Raw genomic sequence first — 22,626 nt, 5'->3', positions numbered from 1 at the left:
TGTAATTAAGTCAAGGACCTTGGGATAAAATCATCGTGGACTATCTAGATGGTCCCTAAATCCAATGACAAGTGTCCTTATAAGGGAAACATAGAAAAAAGCCATATAGAAGAGGAAGTGAAATATGACTACAAAGGCAGAAACTGAAGGGATGTGGCTGTGAGCCAAAGAATATTTGGAACCACTGGAAGTCAGAAGAGGCAAGGAATTAGTTGTTCTCTAGGATCCATGGATAATGTGCAGCCTTGCCAACACCTTGATTTGGACTTCTGTTGCTTTAAATCACTAAATTTGTAGTTATGTGTTATGACAGCTCTAGGGATTAATACAAAGATTTAAAGACAGAAGCTGATGGAAATATTTGTAAGTTTGTGAGTTTGGAGATTCCAAGTAAAAAATGTAATAGAAGGCTCAAAGATCCTCTCCCTTGCTTCTTAATCTGTAAAACTCCAGAATCATTTAAATGCCTGAAGAATAGAAATGTTGGAACCATTCTGAAGGATCCCTCTTGGCAAGGGCATGGTGTTCTCATTGATGGTAAAGGTTACACTGGGGCTTTTCCAAGCAGCTGGGCAGTCAACAAGTAGGGGCAGGTGAAGACTGGGCCACAGCAGGAAGAGCCAGATGGATGTGCAGTAAAAACTGCAGCTGATAGACTGATTTTGAGCCTGTATGAGAATCCAATATCAAATATCTCAAAACCGATGATCAGGGATATGTTCAAAAAGCAGAAATTCGTACTTGACTGTAGAAAATATTTGGAAGAATGGTGAGAGATAAAGAAAAAAATGTCATTTTCTTGTCTTGGGGACTGTTTTAGCGTAGGTTTTGGATTTCAAATGAGGAGTGGGGCCTACGACTACATGAAGTCTGAGATGTAGAAAGGAAGAAGGATAGGAGCCTTGAAATTACTACCATGAGAACACAGACCTCAGTGGGAAACCCTTGGCCCAGTGGTGCAAACAATTCTCTCACAAGGGGAAACAGGAAGTGGATGTCAAGACGATGGACGTCCAGAATGTACCTTCTGAATGATTAAGGAAGGAATTTGATATCTATAAGTTAATAATATTCTCTACAAGGATGGCCCAAAGGTGTGAAAACTTCTTGTAGAGCAAAACCAACTATGATAACTTTTGTTAATACACACTAACATCAGTACCTATGAGAAGATAAGTATCTAAAACAAACATGGGCACTCCCGTTGTGGTGCAGTGGAAATGAATCCAACTAGAATCCATGAGGACAAGGGTTCAATCCCTGGCCTCGCTCAGTGGGGTAAGGATCCAGCGTTGCCATGAGCTGTGGTGTAAGTTGCAGACGCAGCTCAGATCCTGAGCTGCTGTGGCTGTGGTGTAGGTTGGCAGCTGCAGCTCTGATTAGACCCCTAGCCTGGGAACTTCCGTATGCTGCAGGTGCAGCCCTAAAAAAAAAAAAAAAAAAAAAAGAAAAAAAAAAAATTTAGCATTTCTGTTGTGGCTCAGTGGAAACGAATCTGACTAGCATCCATAAGGATGCAGGTTCCATTCCTGGCCTTGCTCAGTGGGTTAAGGATCCGGCGCTGCTGTGAGCTGTGGTGTAGGTTGCAGACCAGGGTCAGATCTGCTGTTGCTGTGGCTGTGGCGTAGACCAGCAGCTACAGCTTGGATTCGACCCCTAGCCTGGTAACCTCCATATGCCGAGGGTGCAGCCGTAATAAGCAAACAAACATGTTTTTGGTATATATTTATAGTATGCATAATAAAACCATTTATATAAGTACCAGGACTAATTTAGCAAGAAATGACAAATATCAAACATTTTAGAAAAATGTATCAAGAATTTAGAGTGTCTTTGTACCTGGCCTGCCTTTCGTTTCCCCAGATTGAGGCAGGATTTTGAGCATACCACATCAGGAGAACAGGATTTGAAAGTCTGTTCTCTAACTTCTTTTTCCAGTTCCGATCTTGAGCTAGACAGCCCATATCATCACCTTACAACTGGAACCTCAAGACTGGCCATGTCCACACAAGATCACATTCATAATCATAATCCTAAGTCCCCCTAGCTTGTTCCTAGTTATCATTTATAGACATATAAATGTTTCTTTTATTTCATTTTTTTCCACTTTTTTTTTTTCTTTTTTTAGGGACATACCCATGACATATGGAAACTCCCAGGCTGGGGGTCTAATTGGACTACAACTGCCAGCCATGCCATAGGCACAGCAATTTGGGATCCAAGCCACGTCTGTGACCTACACAGCTCACAGCAACACATGATCCTTAATCTGCTGAGCAAGGCCAGGGATTGAATTCACGTCCTCATGGATACTAGTTGGATTCGTTTCCACTGCATCCCAAAGGGAACTCCTGTTTCTTTTATTTCTTATTCAGGACCTGGTATACCTACTATGATGTTTTGCAAATAGAAGTACATAATAAATTATTTGTAAAAAATACAAAGAATAAAAATATAAAAGTGGTGCTTACTTAGAATGTTTCAGCACAAGAAGCACAGGCTTGTGTACAGCAATTACTTCATTGTCTCCTTCAACCCTGAATCAGGCAGGCTGCTGGTAGAAAAGTAGGCACCCGCTTACCTTGCCCCACCACAAAATATCCATGTTCTGTGGCTCTTATGCCTGTATTCAGCTCAGGAGTTATCTTGCCTTGTCTAAAGCAGAGGTTAGACCCCATCTCCATCCTCGTAAGCCCTCTCCTACTCTCTTTAGCTGTGACTTGGTCCTTTCTGATATCTCTCCTCCACTGCTACTGAGTTTTACTTCTAGTACACATTTGTATTTGTTCTATTCTAAGCCCTAATTGTCCCTATATCTGGGTACCTCATGCCATCTTCTGCAACCCCATCAGCCCTGATAGGAACTGTTGGACACTATTTTTTCAAAACCCACCCACGCAGACAGGTTAGAAGGAAAGGGCACCTTTGCCTTGGAAAGAGATTCATGCCCCAAGCCAAAAGGACAAGAGTCAGGAACAGAGGGACTTTATGTCCCCTCACTTCAGCCAACTTCCTTGCAACCTGTTTGTTATTTCCGGAGTCAGAAAGAGACAAGAGTACTTGGCACAATAGAGGCAAGTGCCAGGAATCGGGACTGGGGGTCTCAAGTTTTTGAGTTTTAACTGGGTCAGTTCTGCGTGAGGGCACTTTTTACAGATAATCTCAGTATTAAAATTGGATTTTAACTGTAAACGCTACTCTTTATAGAGTAGTTTTCTTCATAGAAAACTAAAATTATGTATTAATATTAAATACAAATAACAATAGGTATTTAAATTTTGGTTTTACTTCTAAGTGTAAATTTCAAGTAAAGGGGCATACAGCAGGAGACATACTTTGTACTTTAATACTCAGGTTAAAAGACCTCCTTGAGGAATCTTCCCATACTGTTAGTGGGAATGTAAACTGGTACAACCACTATGGAAAACAGTATGGAGATTCCTCAGAAAACTAAATATAGAACTACCATGTGATCCAGCAATCTCACTCCTGGGCATATATCCAGAACAAAACTACAACTCAAAAAGATATCTGCACCCCTTTATTCATTGCAGAACTATTCACAATAGCCAAGACGTGGAAATAACCTAAATGTCCATCGATAGGATGAATGGATTAGAAGATGTGGTACATATACACAACGGAATATTACACAGCCGTAAAAAAGAACAAAATAATGCCATTTGCAGCAACACGAATGGAATTAGAGACTCTCATACCAAGTGAAGTAAGTCAGGAAAAGACAAAAACTACATGATATCCCTCTGATATTTTTATTGATTTGTAAATTAATGAACTTGTTGAAGAGGAAAATTAATTTACTTAACTGGATATTGGTCAATGTTGCAGAAACAGACTTATAGAGAACAGACTGTGATTGTTAAGGGGGAGGGGGTAGGGAGTGAGATGGATGGGTAGTTTGGGGTTGGTAGATGCAAACTATTGCATTTAGAGTGTATGGGCAATGAGGTCATAGTGCCTAACACAGGAAACTGTGTCCAATCACTTGGGACAGAACATGATGGAGGATAGTATGTAAACCAACTATACTTTAGTAAAAAAAAAAAAATGTGCATTTTGTTTTGTTTTGTTTTTGGTCTTTTTAGGGCCGGACCTGCAACATAAGGAAGTTCCCAGGCTATGGGTTGAATCAGAGCTGCAGCTGCCGGCCTACACCACAGCCATAACAACTTGGGATCCAAGATCTATACCACAGCTCAAGGCAATGCCAGAACCTTAACCCACTGAGTGGGGCCAGGGATCAAATCTACATCCTCATGGATACTAGTTGGGTTTATTACCACTGAGTCACAAAGGGAACTCCTGAGAAGATCTTATTTTAACAACCAGCGATGAACCGTCGTACATAGGCTATTTGCAAAATCCATGATTCTATAAGGCTCAGAATAAAAATTTCCTGACTACTCTTTGGAGGAAAAGAGAAGCAAGCCTCACGGAATCTCAAGGCCAATATTCACAATGTTTTAGTTGCCTAGCAACAATTCCTTGTGGTGTTCTGCTTCAGACCACACTGACTAGTTCTCTGATCATCTTCAGAGAGACCCAGAAGGACCTCTGGACTGAAAAAACAGATTATTTAAAAAATAATTCCAGATAATGTACCCCACCTGTTATATCCTTAAGGTTTTAATACAATCAGAATATTTAGGATCCTCCATTTCTAACTAAAACCGAAGTGTTTGAAACTACCCAGAAAGAATTACCCACTCGGGAATTCTAACTGAAAAAATGCAGGTCAAAAGACATGTTTGATAATGAAAATGGACATTTAAAAGCTCTCTGGCTCTGGCACAACTACTTAGTGTGATATTAGAGACTCTAACCCAATCCATAGATCATCTGGCAGGACTCAAAAGAGCCAGGAGTGTGACAAAGTTCCTTGCAGCAAAAGAGAAGCAGCTTGTGCTTTGGCATCCCAGAAATGTAAGTCTTTGATTCTTCTCTAAGGAAAATTTTCACTTTGCCTCATAAAAACCCAGAGGTTTATATGTGAAATAAGAACAGCAAGAGTAAAGCTACAGGAGTTCCCTTGTGGCTCAGTGGGTTAAGGATCCAGCATTGTCACTACTGTGGCTCTAGTTACTGCAGTGGTGCAGGTCCCATACCTGGCAGGACCTGGGAAATTCTGCATGTCATGTGGGCGGCCAAAAAAAGAAAAAAAAAAAAAAAAAAAAAGAGTAAAACTAAGGAAAGGCAAAAAAGAAAATAGTAAATTTTCTACAATGAGCCTGATGATTTTCTCACTTTTTTTAACCTATCAATTTGGTGAATATTTAAAAACAAAGTACTAAATACTGAGTAAATATATGATAGAAGAGATACTCATATACTGGTAGTGGGAATAAAAACATTCTACATTTCTTCAGTGTAATTTTGTAGTATAGCTCATGAACTTAAGCATGGTTATACTCAATAATTTAACTTATAAATGTATATTCTGAGGAAATATCTAAAATTCAGAGAAACAACTGTGTGTTGAGATGATAAGAGCAGAGAATTCATTAACAATTAATTCTAGTCTTCCACATGACAGAACTTTAAATATAAAGACATTTTTCTTCTTCTTTTTATAAAACAGATCCCAGGTTCTCTTGAATTGCTCCTCATGGCATGGTTTCCAGACCTCTTCATGTTCTGGCCAATATCCCTCTTCCATAGAAATATACACACCATCACTAACTTGTTCCTCTGGAAGTAGCATCATAGAATCAAACACAACATTCTAAATGTGACCTAAGCATCCTGTAGAACATTAAGGATCACACCAAATTTCTTATGTCCATCACCTAATATGTTTGTGAGAAGCAATAAGTAGATTGCTTACTGTCAAGATCCCAGCAACTAGTCACTGACTACTAGCCCTGCCCATTGCCTCCTTCTCCCTGGAAACACATGCATCATATCAAGGGGATAACAGCCTATTCACACTGAGGAAAGAGACAGCAGATATCCAAACTCCCATGCCAAAAAAAAAATAGTAACTGCCCACAAAATACAAAGGGATGCTCTTGCGTAGAAATAGCCCTCCAAGACTATAGCAGTTGGTTTCCCTAAACTCATAGAATAAGAAAAATATAAGCAAAATGAATAAGCTCAGGAACCACATTCCTCGTTAAAAGAACAGCAGAATTCACCTGAAGCAACACACAATGAAACAGACCTCTGCAGACTAACAGACAGTGAGTTCAAAAAGGAGATAGTGAAAATACTGAAGGAATTAAGAATGAATATGAAGGAATTAAGAGCAGATATAAACAATAATGCAGATCACTTTAGAAAGTAACTAGAAAATATAAGGAGGAGTTATGAAAAATTAGAAAATTCATTTGCAGAGACACAAACTGAGTTAAAGGCACTAAAGAGAAGAATGAATAATGCAGAGAAATAAATTAGTGACATGGAAGATAGAATAACAGAAATCACCTAATCAGGACAGCAGACAGAAAACCAAACAAAAAAACACAAAAGCAATATAAGAAATCAATGTAATAATATAAAGCAGGCCAATCTGTTTTCATAATAGGGATTCCAGAAAGAGAAGAAAAAGAAAAGGGGATTTAAAATATATTTGAAGAAATTATGTCTGGAAAATTTTCCATATCTAAAGAAAACAGATATCAAGATATAGGAAGCACAGAGGACCCAAAACAAGTTGTACCTAAAGAGGCCCACACCAAGACATATTATAATAAAAATTGCAAAATTTAAAGATAAAGAAGGAATTCTAAAGGAAGCAAGAGAAAAACAAATCATTAATTATAAGGGAACCCCCATAAGGCTATCAGCTAATTTTTCTAAATAAACACTCCAGGGGAGTTCCTGTCATGGCACAGTGGTTAATGGATCTGACTAGGGACCGTGAGGTTGCAGGTTTCGATTCCTGACCTTGCTTAGTGGGTTGAGGACCTGGCATTGCTGTGAGCTTGGTGTGAGTTGTAGATGCAGCTCGGATCCTGCATTGCTGTGGCTCTGGCGTAGGCTGGCAGCTACGGCTCTGATTGGACCCCTAGCCTGGGAACCTCCATATGCCGTGGGAGCAGTCCTAGAAAAAGGCAAAATACTAAATAAATAAATAAATACATACATACTACAGTCCAGAAGAGAGTGGTAAGCTTTATCAAAATTTCTAAAACAGAAAATTTTGCAGCCTAGAATACTCTACCTAGCAAGAATATCATTTAAAGTAGAAGGAGAAATAATTTCTCCAACAAGCAAAAACTAAAAGAGGACAACAATATTAAACAATATTAAAGAAACACTGAAAGGTCTTCTCTAAATAAAAAACGTAAGAAGAAATAGGATGGAGGAAGTCACATTGGAAAGCAAGCACTTAAATTAGCCAGTATGCAGATCTAAAAGGAAAAAAAAAAAAAAAACTTATTGTAAAAGTGATGATAAACACAAGGAACAGCAAAAGGACAAACATGAAGATGTTAAAAAAAAAAAGGACTTTGAAATCATAAAATGTGGAGAAGAAAAGTAAGAAAATCTAGACTCTTGTTTTGTTGTTGTTTATTAATGTGTTTGAGCCTATATTACCTTCAGGCCAAAGCAAGCAGATATAGGAAGGAGTTGAAAAACAAGGCAACCACACAAATCAAAACCAAATATTACATTCACAAAAATTAAAATGAAAGGAAATCATCCAACCAAAAAAGAAAGAACAAAGGAGGAACAAAGGAGAAACATAAAATCAACTGGAAAACAAGGTTTAAAATGGCAATAAATACATATTTGTCAATAGTTACCTAAATGTCAATGGACTGAATGCTCTAATCAAAAGACTAGAGTGGCAAACTGTATGAAAAGCAAGAGCCTACAAGAGACCTTAAGGCAAAGAACACACATAAATTGAAAGTGACGGGATAGAAAAAGATATTTCATGCAAGTAAAAAAGACAGGGAAGCAGGAGTTGCAATACTCATATCAGACAAAATAGACTTTAAAATGAAGGCCATAAAGAAAGACAAAAAAGGACACTATTTAATGATAGAAGGATCCATTAAAGAAGAGGATATTACAATTGTCAATATATACGCCAAATATAGGAGCACCCAGATACATACAAAAAATACTAACAGACATAAAAGGAGAAATTAATGGGAAATAATAATGGTAGGAGACTTTAACACCCTATTCATATCAATGGACAGATCCTCAGACAGAAAATCAATAAGGAAACAGAGATACTAAATTACACAATAGAAAAATTAGATTTAATTGACATTTCCAGGGCATTGTACCCAAAAAAATCAGAGCATACATTTTTTTTCAAGTGCACAAGGAATATTCTCAAGGATTGACCACATCCTGGGGCATAAAATTAACCTCACCAAATTTAAGAGTATAGAAATTATTTCAAGTATCTTTTCTGACCACAATGGCATGAAATTATACATTAACCACAGGAGGAAAAAATGAGAAAAAACTGATTACATGGAGACTGGACAACATGCTACTAAAAAATCAATAGGTCAATGATGAAATCAAAAGGGAAATTAAAAAATACCTTGAGACAAATGATTATGAAAAACATTTGTTTTCAGAATAACCATTCAAAATCCATGAGATGCTGCAAAAGCAGTGCTTAGAGGGAAGTTCATAACAATACATGCCTTCCTCAGAAAAGAAGAAAAATCTCAAATTGACAACTTAACCTACCACCTAAATGAATTAGAAAAAGAAGAACAAACAAAACCCAAAGTCAGAAGAAGGAAGAAAAGCATAAAGATCATAGAGGGAATCAATATAATAGAGATCCAAAAAATAATATAAAAAAATCTGTAAAACCAAGAGCTGCTTCTTTGAAAAGGTAAACAAAATTGACAAACCTCTGGCCAGACTCACCAAGAAGAGGTGAGAAAGAACTCAAATGAACAAAATAAGAAATGAAAAAGGAGAAATCTCAACAGATGCTGCAGAAATACAAAAAAATTGTAAGAGAATACTATGAACAATTATATGCCAACAAATTTGACAACCTAACAACTTAGAAGAAATGGACAACTTTCTTAAGACTTACATCCCACCAAAACCGAATCAAGCAGAAATAGATCAACTGAACAGACCAATCACTAGAAATGAAATTGAATATGGAATAAAAACACTTCCTACAAACAAAAGTCCAGATGGCTTCACAGGTGAATTCTACCAAACATACAAAGAAGAACTTATACCCATCTTTCTTAAACTTTCCCAAAATTCTGAATAAGGAACACTACCAAAGACATTCTATGAAGCCACCATCACCCTAATACCAAAACCAGACAAAGATACTATCAAAAAAGAAAATTATAGGCCAGTATCTTTTGAAGAATACAGATGTAAAAATTCTCAACAAAATTTTAGCCAACCAAATATAACAACATATAAAAAACATCATACACTATGACCAAGTGGGATTCCATCCCAGGTTCACAGGATGGTTCAACATACACAACTCAATCAATGTCATACACCACATCAACAAAAGAAAAGTAGAAAACACATGACTATCTCAATAGATGCAAAAAAGGCATTTGACGAAGTCCAACATCCATTCATGATAAAAACTCTTACCAAAGTGGGTATAGAGGGTACATAACATAATACAATTCATTTATGACAAACCCACAGCAAATATAACACCCAACAGAGAAAAGCTGAAAGCTTTCCCACTAAAATCTGGAATAAGACAAGGATGCCCACTCTCATCACTTTTATTCATCATAGTATTGGAAGTCCTAGCCATAGCAATCAGACAAGAAATAAAAGCTATCCAAATTGGAAGAGAAGCAGTAAAACTGTCACTGTATGCAGATGATGTGATACTACATAGAGAAAATCCTAAGGACTCCACACAAAAACTGCTTGAACTGATCAACAAATTCAGCAAAGTAGCGGGATACAAGATTGACATTCAGAAGTCTGTTTCATTTCTGTATAGTAAAATAAAATATTAGGAAAAGAGTATAAAAATACAATACCTTTTAAAATCACACCCTCAAAAATTAAATATGTAGGAATAAACCTGATTAAAGAGGTGAAAGACTTATATGCTGAGAACTCTAAAACAATCAAGGAAGTTAAAAAGGATTCCAAGAAATGGAAAGATACTCCATGCTCCTGGATTGGAAGAATTAATATAGTAAAAATGGTCATACTACCCAGAGCAATCTACAAATTCAATGCAATTGCTATTAAATTACCCATGACATTTTTCACAGAACCAAAATGAACAATCCAAAAATTTATATGGAACCATAAAAGACACAGAATTACCAAAGCAATCTTGAGGGAAAAACAAACAAAAACAAGCAGGAAGCATAACTATCCCAGACTTCAGGCAATATTACAAAGCTACAGTAATCAAGACAGTGTGGTACTGGTACCAAAATAGACATACGGACCAATGGAACAGAATAGACAACTCATAAATGAACCCAGACACCTACAATCAATTAATCTTCAACAAAGCAGGTTAAATATAAAATGGGAAAAACAACAGTCTTTTCAGTAAGTGGTGCTGGGAAAACTGGACAGCCATATGTAAATCAATGAAACTGGAATACACCTTCATACCATGCACAGCAATAAACTCAAAATGGCTTAAAGACTTAAATATAAGACAAGACACCATCAAATTCCTACCAGAGAACATAGGCAAAATATTTTTCAAAATCAACTGTACAAATTTTCTCTTAGGTCAGTCTCCAGGGCAACAGAAATAAAAGCAATATTAAGCCAATGGGACCTAATCAAACCGACAAGCTTTTGTACAGCAGAAGAAACTTAAAACAAAACAAAACAAAAAAACCCCACAACACCAAAAAGGCAACCTACACAATGGGAGAAAATAGTTTCAAATGATGCAACTGACAAGGGCTTAATTTCTAAAATATAAAAACTTATGCAACTCAACAGCAAAAAAAAAAAAAAAAAAAAAAAACCCAAAAACCCAATTGAAACATGGGCAGAAGACCTGAATAGACATTTCTCCAAAGAAGATATACAGATGACCAACAAGCACATGAAACAATGCTCAATATCACTGATTATTAGAGAAATGCAAATCAAAACTACTATGAGGTACTAACTTGCCATCATTAACAAGTCAACAAATAAATGCTGGAGGAGGTGTGGAGAAAAGGGAACCCTCCCACACTGCTGGTGGGAATGTAAATTGGTACAACCACTATGGAAAACAGTATGGCATTACCTCAAAAAATTAAATATAGAACTACCACATGACCCAGCAATCCCACTCTTGGGCATATATCTGGACAAAACTTTCCTTGAAAAAGGTACATGCACCCGTATATTCATTGCAGCACTATTCACAATAACCAAGACATAGTAACAACCTAAATGTGAGAAAAAGAATATACATATATGTATGACTGGGTCACTTTGCTGTACAGTAGAAATTAACAGAATGGGTAAATCAACTGTAATGGAAAAAATAAAACTCTTAAAAAAAGAAATCAATGAAAAATTATTAGGCACATGAAAACAAAGAAATGTGACCCACTGTCAAGAAAGAAAAAAATTCAATACAGGCAAACTTATAGATAGCCCAGAGTTAAATGATCATACAGGGACTTAAGAGCAACTGCTAAAATTAGTTTCTTATTACCATCTTTCCTACTAGAATGTAAGCTCTTTGAAGGTAGGATTGGTGTTGTTTTGTTTTGTTTTGGTTTTTTTTTTGCTTTTTGTATTTTTCTCTCTCTGGTTTATTTGGTGCTTGTCAACTATGTATCCAGCATCAAGGACAGGTTCAGGCATATGGTGGGAGCTCAATAAATATATCTTTAATGAATGAGCACTATAGGCCCAGAATCTAGTTGCTAGGGATGGAAGAGCAAATAAATCAAAAGTTTTCATCCTCATAGAACTTACTTTATAATGGAATAATTTTTAATGAGAAGTATATTTTAATTGAGCTACATTGTAAGTTATCGTAATTAATGGAAATGACAATCATTATTCCTTTTTCAAAGCCAAAGCAAATTTTAACCATGCATTTAATTATTTCATTTGTTTTCCAGTATCTATAATCATTGTCAGTTTGGCTAGGCATCTAATATTATCTACAGTTTTATCATTATAATTCATTTTCATTCTCTTCAGAGAAGCAGAAACTGCTCATGTTTATGTTTATCAAACATCTAAATGGTTTCTAAAATTGTTTATCAAATTGTCTGATTTTGCCAAGTGTTTCTAGATAAAAATCACACTCGAAAACATAATGTAATAAAAATGTTTCACCTGTTTATAATTCTTTTGAATTTCATACCCTTATATGAAGAATTGCTTAGTACTAAAATATATCCTAAACCCTTTAACAGATTTTAAGTTTATATTTCATTCATTTCCATGATAGGAAGAAATTATCCAGAAAAAGTGAATCTAAATTAAAATTTCTTAGGAAGCAATACAAATAAATTCCATTATGTGAAGATAAAACTAAAATGAGTACATTTAAGATATGTTGGGATTAATTCTTTTTCATTAAAAAATAAAAAGAGAAACATTCTATTTACTTTCGTCTTTTTTCTCCCATCTGGTGACAACTGAGCTCATATTTCTAAGCCTCTTCTTTATGCCTCTTAAAAAAACTTCTGACAACAAGAAGTCTGCTTAAAAATACTGTCAACAATGACAAACATAAACAGGTTATTTTACTTTTAAAAAAATCCTTTATATTCTTTGATATTCTAGGAGAAAATAAGCTGTGTGATACTGTATGCTAGTGATAAGAAATGGCAACGATAATACTTGTAGAGAAAACACCCATTTAGTCTTTTAGAAAATCTTAATATGAGAATAAAAAAGTGTTGAGATACTAAACTTCTTTAAAAACCTGTTTTTAGGAGTTCCCGTTGTGGCTCAGTGGTTAACGAATCTGACTAGGAACCATGAGGTTGCGGGTTCGGTCCCTGCCCTTGCTCAGTGGGTTAACGATCCGACATTGCCGTGAGCTGTGGTGTAGGTTGCAGACACGGCTTGGATCCCGGGTTGCTGTGGCTCTGGCGTAGGCCGGTGGCTACAGCTCTGATTCAACCCCTAGCCTGGGAACCTCCATATGCCATGGGAGTGGCCCTAGAAAAGCCAAAAAAAAAAAAAAACCAACCAAAACAAACAAAAAAACCAAAAAAGACCTGTTTTTAAAGGTTTCTGAGGATAAGCCAGGCATCATCCTGAGGAAGTAAAGGATTATGGCTGTAAGATCTGAGTGCTCAATCTTTATGATCAATTGTGTCTTTTTTTAAATGGAGAACTATAGTACTTAGATAATTAGATTAAAAGGGTCATAAATAAATTATAGATGCTATTTACCAAAAAAAAACTTCCCTATAATTTTTTTCTAATATATCTTAGAATTACATATAGCTCAATTAAGAATCCCAGAAGGCCTCTCTTTGCTTTCCCATTACAGATTTAGACATGCTGCTTCTTCCCCTATAGCTTTAAAACATTTAGTTTGCTGTATTTCACTACCAAATTACTGGGATGCTAAAAAAAAAATCAAAATAAAAATAAATTTTAAAAAAGAAAGCATTCAGAGTAGATGAAATTCTTAAAAGGTCCAGCTTCTTTTGTTTTTGATAAAACTCTTCTTTTAAAATTCATACAAACTAATCAAACAAAACTCACCTGTCTTTGCATCTTTCCAGTCATCTGAAAGAATAGTCTTGGTCTGGATATTGTATTTAGATATCGGACTATGATTGTCTGAACCCCGGCTCCAAGTAAGTGCCACTGAAGTGGCTCTAATGTCTTCTATCCGCAAACCACCAGGAGGGCCTGGAGGGCCTGAAATGAAAATTTGGGTAATGAATCAGTGAATTCCAACTAGTGAATTCAGTGCACATTAGAATACAAAAGTGTCTGCCTTGTAATTGATCTAAAAAACATTAATACTATATAATTAGTGTTGCCCCATTTTTTAAAAATATAAACTATAAGAAGCAGTAATAGAATCTCTGGCTTTTACTAAATGACTTCACGATGTCTCTTTTTAAGAAAGGAGATAAGTACTGTCCTTTAAAATTGCATTGTTATTCAGGATAAATGTGATAATCTTTGACTCGTAAAATGCAATTGGCATTGAAGAGATCTAGTTGATTATAGCTTAGTGAGATTTAATGCACGCGTTGCTGAATGCATGGGTCAGAGCTGACAGCACAATCCAGATATGAGGAGAGTTAGTCAAATGTTTCATTCTGTCTCCCCATAATGGAAAAAATACTTTTTAATAAATCTAAATGCTATAGGTAATTCATTTCACTTGGAATAGAAATTTCTGGGGATGATTGTAGGTATCATTTGGGTACTACCTTTCATGTTTGTTATGATAATAGAAATAAGTAATATTAAAAGAAATATTTATACTTTATATTAAATGTAGAAAACAACAGTCAACTCAGATATACCAGGAATGATCTTAAAACATCAGATAATATTCTGAAGAGTCTTAGACCAGAAGAATTATTACTGTTGTGTAAGATAAAACAATGTTAAAAATAGGCTTTCAGATGCTTCATAACTCAGTACTAATATTATCTATTTATCCCCTAAATTAGACCCCTTTGTTGGATGGTAGGGATGAAAAGATGAATGAGACATCACTCTTAGATTTTGAATAGTTCTTAGTTTTGAAAAGGGTGATATGAACCAGCAAATAATTCACCGTGATAGACAGTAAGAATATCATGATTATGGTATATAAGTATTTATATCTTTCATTACAATTTCTTATTTTTTAAAATGTGAAAAAAGGCCTTTAGTTGCTAAGTAGCATCTTTCACTTAGAAGACTCAGTTGCCAGAGAACTCCTAGAAGAGACATTTCAGACAATGAATCAGTTGTTTTCTTCATACCAGAAAGGAGGCCATCTCCAACTGAATTAGGAATAGTGAATATAATCACCAACAACTTTGGTAAAGTGGCAGTTTTTTTTTCATATGGAAAAAGTATTAAATAAAATACGTTTTTATTCTTTAGGTGAAAATAAATGCCTTCCTATTTAAATGTCAGATCAGATGCTTAGTCTCCATCACCTTTGTTTCCCTCGTAGGCTTTGGTCTTTGCAAATAGACAACACCTCAAACATTCACCAATTTCCTTGCCACTGGTCCCAAGGAAGAAAATGTGTGTATACATAAACAGAATCACACTACTACTAATGTTAAAATAACACAAGACACAGCCTATTGATGGTAGTAAATTTTATTTGGAAACATAACATAAATTAATAAAGGTAAATAAATTTTGTAAGTGTAAAATCTGTAATGGCATTCTTATACTTCCTGTTGTTAATTAAAAGTAACAATACACTATCCAAAATTAAGGAAATAGCCACAGAAATTACATGATACATTTGATATTCAGAAAGAACATATTGCATTTTCATCTGTAAAAATCACATTGAAATACAGTGCACATTCTTGATCAGAACCATGGAGTTCTTTACTTCACATAAAGTATCATCCCAAGGCAGTTACTGAGTGGAATATTTCAAAATATTAAAATTAAAAATTAGAAAGGAGAAATTTTACAAAGATAAGTTTTAAAAGGAAGAAAAAATCTTATAATAGAGCATTCAGATACTTTTTCTGAGCATAAAGGTATAACATTCAGAAAATTTATCACTGCCATAGGCTAGTCTTTAACCATTAAAGTGTAAATCATTTCCCTGCTGTTATTCTCCGAAATTGTTGGAATGGCAAACAAAAGACCTTCTAAAAGGTCAGATTTAAGTTGCATATTACTAGTGTCTTTGTTGGGACATTATATGCATAATGTCACCCATTCACTGAGGAGCAGCATTGCTGGGCAAAAGACTGTAATTGCATTTATGTATTTTTCTCTGATATAATGGGTTCTTAATAAACATTTGGTGAAGACATAAAATTATCCCATTGACCTTCAGACTGTTCTCTAAACATAACAGTCATACACAATACAACTCCATTCTTCCACTTGCCTTGAAATACTATATCATGAGAAGAAGGTGAAACTGAGAAAACAAATGGAAAGGAGTTGGTTGATACCCTCAAAACCCCAATGTGTCAATATAGTAGATTTTTCCATCTATTAATTAATGACAAGTATGTCCCAGAAAATACCTGAGAGAGAATATACTGTTAAAAAGCAGAGATTTTGTAATTAAAATAGGATTGATTTTAAATTCTGTGCCTTGATTTATCTTGAGCAAGTTTCTCAAATTTACCAAGCCTTCATTTTTCATCTGCAAAATAGGAGTAATAAAAATTGACCAGTTGGGACTGTTATTAGGATTGAAATCAAATCTTTAAGGAATGTAATGCTAGGTCTGGTCCACAGAAAGCCCTCAGCATATTTTAGCTATTAATATTATTATTGTTACTCCTATAAACTTTTGCTGGGCATCTGAGCTATTAGGAGTACGTATTAATTTTATACTTATTAACAATTAGCAGGGATCTGTTTCCCATATTTTCACTAACCACTTGTTTTGATTCAAAAGCAAGCTATTTTTGGTAAGTTTGAGGGAGGTAAGGGAAGATGGGGGCAGTGAAGGCGCTCTAGTATGTACGAAGGAAGTGAGATGCAGCAAAAAATAGTGGTGCCAAGGAGTCAAACGGGGCCAGCCCTGCACTGCCAGGAATAAGGTTTTCAAAGCAATGCAGCTGATGTTACTTGTTGTCTAAGAAGAGTGTTGTGATAAAAAATAAAATAACTCAGTCACTAGCTCCTCAGCACAAAGGAAGGCCTTTAGGAACTGGCTATCTTTCTGATTCTTCCCTCAATGAAAAAAAGTAATATATACTACTGACTCTAAGAGTTTTGGTTTGGTTTGCTTATTTTGGCCACACCCATGGCATGCAGAAGTTCCTGGGCCACAGATCGAATCTGAGCCACAGCAGTGACAACACTGAATCCTTAACTGCGAGGCTATTGGGGAACTCCTGTTTGTTTCTTTTTAAAGCTCTCATCAGTGTACAAATATTTTCAAGAAATCATTAAGGAAAGAATTGAAGTCAGGGAAAATGTAAGAGAAAGGCCTTCTAATGGAAGGTTATTTCATTATTACTCTACTGATGTATCTTTCCAGTTTCTTAGGTGTCCTCAGGCAGATAGCTAATGATTATTAAGAACACTCTTTACACCACATTTAAATTATCATGAAACAGAGAAATTGTTCAGATGGAAAGGACGTTTGGAATTTGACCTGCATTTTAAATGTCTGGGTATATTAGATGACAAATTATTTTACTATTCCATTTTTAAATTTATTTTGTTTTTATCATTAATGATCCACAGTGGGGGGAAAAAAAAGAAAGAATTGGAATATTTCTCTGTTTGGCCCTGGCAAAAGCTTTTCATCATTTCTTCTCACTATGAGTAAATACTTAATGGAGTTGAAAAAAGAAAATGAGAAAAAGAGATATGAAGGGGGAATAAAAATTATTCAAATTAAAATTTTTGTTTTTAGTTTTTATGAATATGGTTTCATCTACCCTATTGCTTGTCACCACATACCCCCCCATAGTCCTGGAGTTCTGAAATTCATTTTTTTAAGCTTATATATCATATCCATAAAACAGTGTTGCTATTTTAGTTTCCTGATTCTTCCAAATGCTGACAGATGTCACTGAGTGGACATCACTAATTGTATTAGGCCTGTCCAGCTGAAAAAATTCCTCCTTTATAAATTAACAGTATTGACGTCAGTGTTGGTTCTTTGCATTTTCTTTTCCTATTCAAAATCATTGTGCTCAACTGCTGCCTTTCTGTAGAGGCTGCCACTATTGATTATTTTTCCTTTTTTTTTAAATTCTATTGGCATATAGTTGACTTAGAAAGTTGTGTTAGTTTCAGGTGTACAGTAAAGTAAATCAGTTATACATATACATATATCTATTCCTTTTCAAATTCTTTTTGAATATAGGTTACATCACAGTATTGAATAGATTACCCTGTGCTACACAGTAGGTCCTTGTTACCTATCCATTCCATATGTTCTTTTTTTATTTGCATTAGCCTCTATCTTCTTATTCTTGCTTTCTACCCATTATTATATTTCCCTCTGACTTTAAATATCTCTCTCAGAGATCACTGATTAAGAAAGCTCCATAAAATCTCACCTGCGGAGATCAATCTGCGGTCTTGGTCCCCTAGCATCTGAGGTTCAGTGTGATCTCATTGGCAATATCCATAGTCTCTTTCCCTAAATTTCTCTAGGTTCTCAATGCTTTTACTACTAAATTACTGCCCATAGGCAAATAATGAAAACATTTTGATGTGTAAAGTAGATCATACATATTTTACAGATCTCTTAAGCCAACATCTACACATTTTACAAAAGGATGCTGAAGTCTAGAAGGGTTATTGGCAGAGTCACACAGCTAGTATGTGATGGTGTACAGAGACAAGACAGGAGACGGGGTTTCCTGGCATAACCCAGGCAAAATGAGAAAACCCACGTCTGAAATTCAAATCTTGCAGCCCCAACATGCCTGTCGGCAAAAAGCCTGCAGAGAACTATCTGAACACTGGACACATTTATGCTGCTGTTCTCTTGGATTTGTATGCATTTTTGAAAAAGTATGAACTCAGAACAACATGAACTTTACATGATGTAAAATGTCATTGAATCCAAAAAAGGAAATGTAGATAGTATATTTTAATAAAAATAATATATTCTACCGAGCCCTTATTATATTAATTGCTATATCTTTTATAATTCTTATCAATAACCCTATGATTTGGTATTATTATTTTCACTGTTTTACAGATGAGAAAACTGAGACATGGATGGATAAAATGAAATTACTACAATCATCCAGCTAGCAATTGGCAAAACTAAGATTTGAACCCAACTGATTTGCCATGAGACCAACTTTTCAATGATTCTAGTAAAAACAATTATTTAAAAACTGCATTATCAGAATCAGACTCAAAAATAGTATTGACTACTTTCCTTTAGAGACTTTTCTGGGGGGATATGAATTATGTGGGCACTAGTGTATATTTTGGGGAAAAAGACAAAAATGGTGATACATTGATCATAGCTTCTTAAATCTTTGTGTGATCTCTTAACTTGGGTAAGTGAAGATAAACACATCACTCATTTATAAACTTCTATTACATCCCCAGTTTTTTTTTTTTTAATCATTAAGATATTTGTTAATCTGTGCTGAATTTTACCAGAGTTTTTACTTTAAAAAATGATGTCTGAACAAAATACAGATGTTATTTCTACTCGGTTCTTTTTCATATGTAAATAAAGAGGAAAAAACCATCAGAAAAACGATTACTTATCAATTCTGTCAATTCCTCCTTAGGAATGTAGGTATATTCAAAAGAAGAGTTTAGACAGTTGAGGAAAAATAGCAGAAAAAAGATCTTTTTTTGAAGTGACTTATTCACACATTAATCTATATTGCTTAATAACTTAGACTAATTTTCCCATAAGTCAAATGAGATAGAAGATTTGAAACTGAGACCCTCCAAGATTAAGCAGGACGAACCATAGCTGTGACTATAGCCCGGTGTCATTTGAGTCAGCAAATGACAAATCTTGCAGCCCCAACATGCCTGTCGGCAAAAAGCCTGCAGAGAACTTAGGAAGTAGCCCTAATGCACTCTCTTCCTCTCAAATATTGAGCAACTGGCTCTCTAAACAACTGTATTTGGAACTAGACCCCCAAAACTGCTGGTCCTTCTCGGACTCCATTCCACAGAGCACACATTTAATAATATAAGCCTTGATGCTAAGCAGGAAAGACATCTCGGTGTAATTCTACTTCCGCTTGTAATTCCCCAGTAATTAAAAGCAAAGCACCACGATATAAATATCTTGTGGTCCATTATTTATTTTTACTAAAATAACAAATTTTAAGGATAAGTTTGAGTGTTAAGAAAACCAAAAAACTTTCAGATCAAATTATCTTTCCTTTTAAAATAAAATAACATGGAAACAACAATGCCGACAGAACATCAGTTATATTAAGGCAAGTGGTTTCTTCTTTACCAAAATGCCAATTAAAGTTGCCTTATTACTACAGGCCCATTCTTGCTCTGAAAATTAGTTAAGACAACAGCTTTATTATAAAGTAATAAAAGATGAATCAGTGTGCGGTCTTGTTGAAACATAAAGCTGTACTAAGATGAAGCTGAATATTAAATATTTCTTCTCTACCATTATATAGGATGGCAGTATGGATTTTTTTTAACCTCTAACATTAATATTTTAACCTCTTACATTGATAAAAGTAAACTTAGATCTCCATTAGAAATGAGAAAGAGACTAAAGGGAGGCAAATGAATCTATATAATTCTAGATGATATTGATGCAGTTTATCTAAACCAGAATATTCTCTTTTTCTCAGCACTTGTCATACTTGTCATGTGGTTTCCTTTCTAATTTTTATTCTTTCTTTCCCAAACTATATTCCTATCTGATCTTGGTGGCATACTTTCAATTATGGACTATGTAAGAAGATGCTCACAAAGCTGATTCATGCACATCTCCATGGCGATGTCAAATTAATTTTAAATATCTTATTAAAATGACAATTGACCTAGATCTCCAGTCTGAATTCTAAGATGCTTCCTTCTGCGAAAATAACTGAGACTGAAAAATGAAAAAATGAAAACCAATGGAAATAGGTAAGATTTTGAGCCAGAGATATGTATTCTTTAAAATGACTAATTGGAGTTCCCATTGTGCCTCTGTGGTAACAAACCCGACTAATATCCATGAGGATGCAGGTTTCATCCCTAGCCTCACTCAGTGGGTTAAGGATCCCATATTGCTATGGGCTGTGGTGTAGGATGGCAGCTGCAGCTCCGATTCAACCCCTAGCCTGGAAACTTCCATATGCCGTGCATGCAGCCCCCAAAGCAAATAAATAAATAAATAAATAAATAAAAGGACTAATATATTATATATATATATATATGTCATATATGTATCTCTCAAATTTTTCTTGAAAGTTCTTCCAGACACAGATGGGGAGATGGGGATGCTGAAGTTACTAAATGAGAAGTCAATGTAATATCTCACACCTCAACCGAAACCTGTTTTGAGAAGAGCAAAATTATTTCCTGTGAAGAAAAAAGAATTTTAAGCATGTCTCTTTGACCAAAGTGCTGGGGGGATGAAAATATTCAAACAATTAAGCAGTTCCACTCACTTTTAATCTCTCACTTCAGCCCAAGTCCTTCCAAAAATCTTGACCTTCCTCTCAAAACAAAAGATCCAAGAAGGCTGATGCTAGGAGCTAACAAAATTAAACATGCCTGCGTGCTGTTAGTGGCTTAGTCATCTTCACTTAAATCTTGCTACTGAGATGACGATTTTCTCCACATGCTGTCCACTTTCACTTCCCAATCCCAGGAATTGTTCCAAAAACCCTACAGAGCCATGGGGAGCCTTCATTTGTTTATTGCTGTTTTGTATCTTTTCTTGCCAAAGGATACATATGGCATGAGGATACAAAAGGCCACTGAGGTAATGCCCCTTAGCTTACATCCTAATTAAGATGACTCATTAGTGAATTTGACAACAACATTGTTCATTACCTGCTTGGGTAAATCAAACAGTCCATTCAGTGGCAATATTCCTGTATTATAATTCACCAATTCTTCATTTTTTTTTCAGATAATGAGCTAATTTCTGAGAGATATATAATTTCGAAGAAAAACAGGACATGAAAACACAAAAATTTACTTTTTATGAGGTACTGGGTTAGTTCACTAGGCATTTTTCAGATATTAGAGAAGCTACGTATTTTTAAGTATCTTTCTGCTCAAAGTATATTTAGATGTTTCAAAAGGTGAAAAAACCTTTAAGAACTAAATTTTGGGGGTAGGCAGGTAGGGAACTTGGAAGCTACAAGATTAGTAAAATCTAGTATAACATGTTAAAAAAAAAAAAAAAAAAGGCTTTCACACAAATAGTGAGTGTCAACGATCACCAGGTTGGAGGCAGACTTGCACAGACGGGGAGAAAAGGATCCACCATGTTTTTCTCTCCATCTTTTCTGTTTTTACCTGCAAGAGGAAAGATCAAGGCTGAAGGGCAAGTGTGGATGCCCATTTCGGAGCAGGAAGCCATGTACTTTGGGAATTTGCCATGTGTCCTCAGTAGGTAAGTAGCAACAGTGAACAAAGAAAACATCCTCTCCTAGACTCTATAGACGGCGGTCCAAAAGGGAGAAGGCTTACGTGACACGCATTATCCCCATCAAACCAGTTCCCCTCAGAAACTGCGACTGACTTTCTAAAGAATGAGAGTTGCAACTAGATCCCCTCCTTCCCTCTAAAATACCCCTATACTCCTAGACCTGTTGTAATTCACTCCCTATAGTACAAGTTTTCCTACTCAAACATATGCTTATGCCTTCAAGGCTTCCAAGTAAGGAAAAGAAAAAATCCTGAGGATGACTTTAAGCAACTGAATCAACAGTTGGGGCTGAAAGTTATGGGAACCTGTGTCTTAAGTAATATTGTATTCATTGTTTATGTCTATATAGACATTAATAACAAAGTGGACAGAAGTAAAAGAAAATGTGTATAAAAAGTCACCACGGGCAACCCGTGAACTCTACCTTATTGTCTTTCATCAACATG

General features: G+C 35.5%; 1 protein-coding gene across 6 annotated transcripts in view; it reads right to left on the bottom strand.

Moving 5' to 3' along the window:
• The window catches only part of CNTN1 (contactin 1), a 326,959-nt gene that overhangs the window by 55,429 nt on the left and 248,904 nt on the right, over nucleotides 1-22,626 (bottom strand). For 4 of the 6 annotated variants that reach the window (XM_013997945.2, XM_003355617.5, XM_021092536.1 and 1 more), the window contains one exon: nucleotides 13,660-13,818. In XM_013997945.2, the coding sequence (XP_013853399.1) occupies nucleotides 13,660-13,818 (159 nt within the window). Of the gene's footprint in view, nucleotides 1-13,659; nucleotides 13,819-15,218; nucleotides 22,048-22,626 lie in introns of those variants that run through there. The other 2 variants (XM_013997946.2, XM_021092537.1) reach the window with 1 other exon arrangement.

Source organism: Sus scrofa, chromosome 5, assembly GCF_000003025.6.
Source record: "Sus scrofa isolate TJ Tabasco breed Duroc chromosome 5, Sscrofa11.1, whole genome shotgun sequence".
In the NCBI taxonomy this organism is placed as follows: Eukaryota; Metazoa; Chordata; class Mammalia; order Artiodactyla; family Suidae; genus Sus; species Sus scrofa.
The sequence above is the reverse complement of the archived record's forward strand: the minus strand, read 5'-3'. Positions and strand labels throughout refer to the sequence as shown.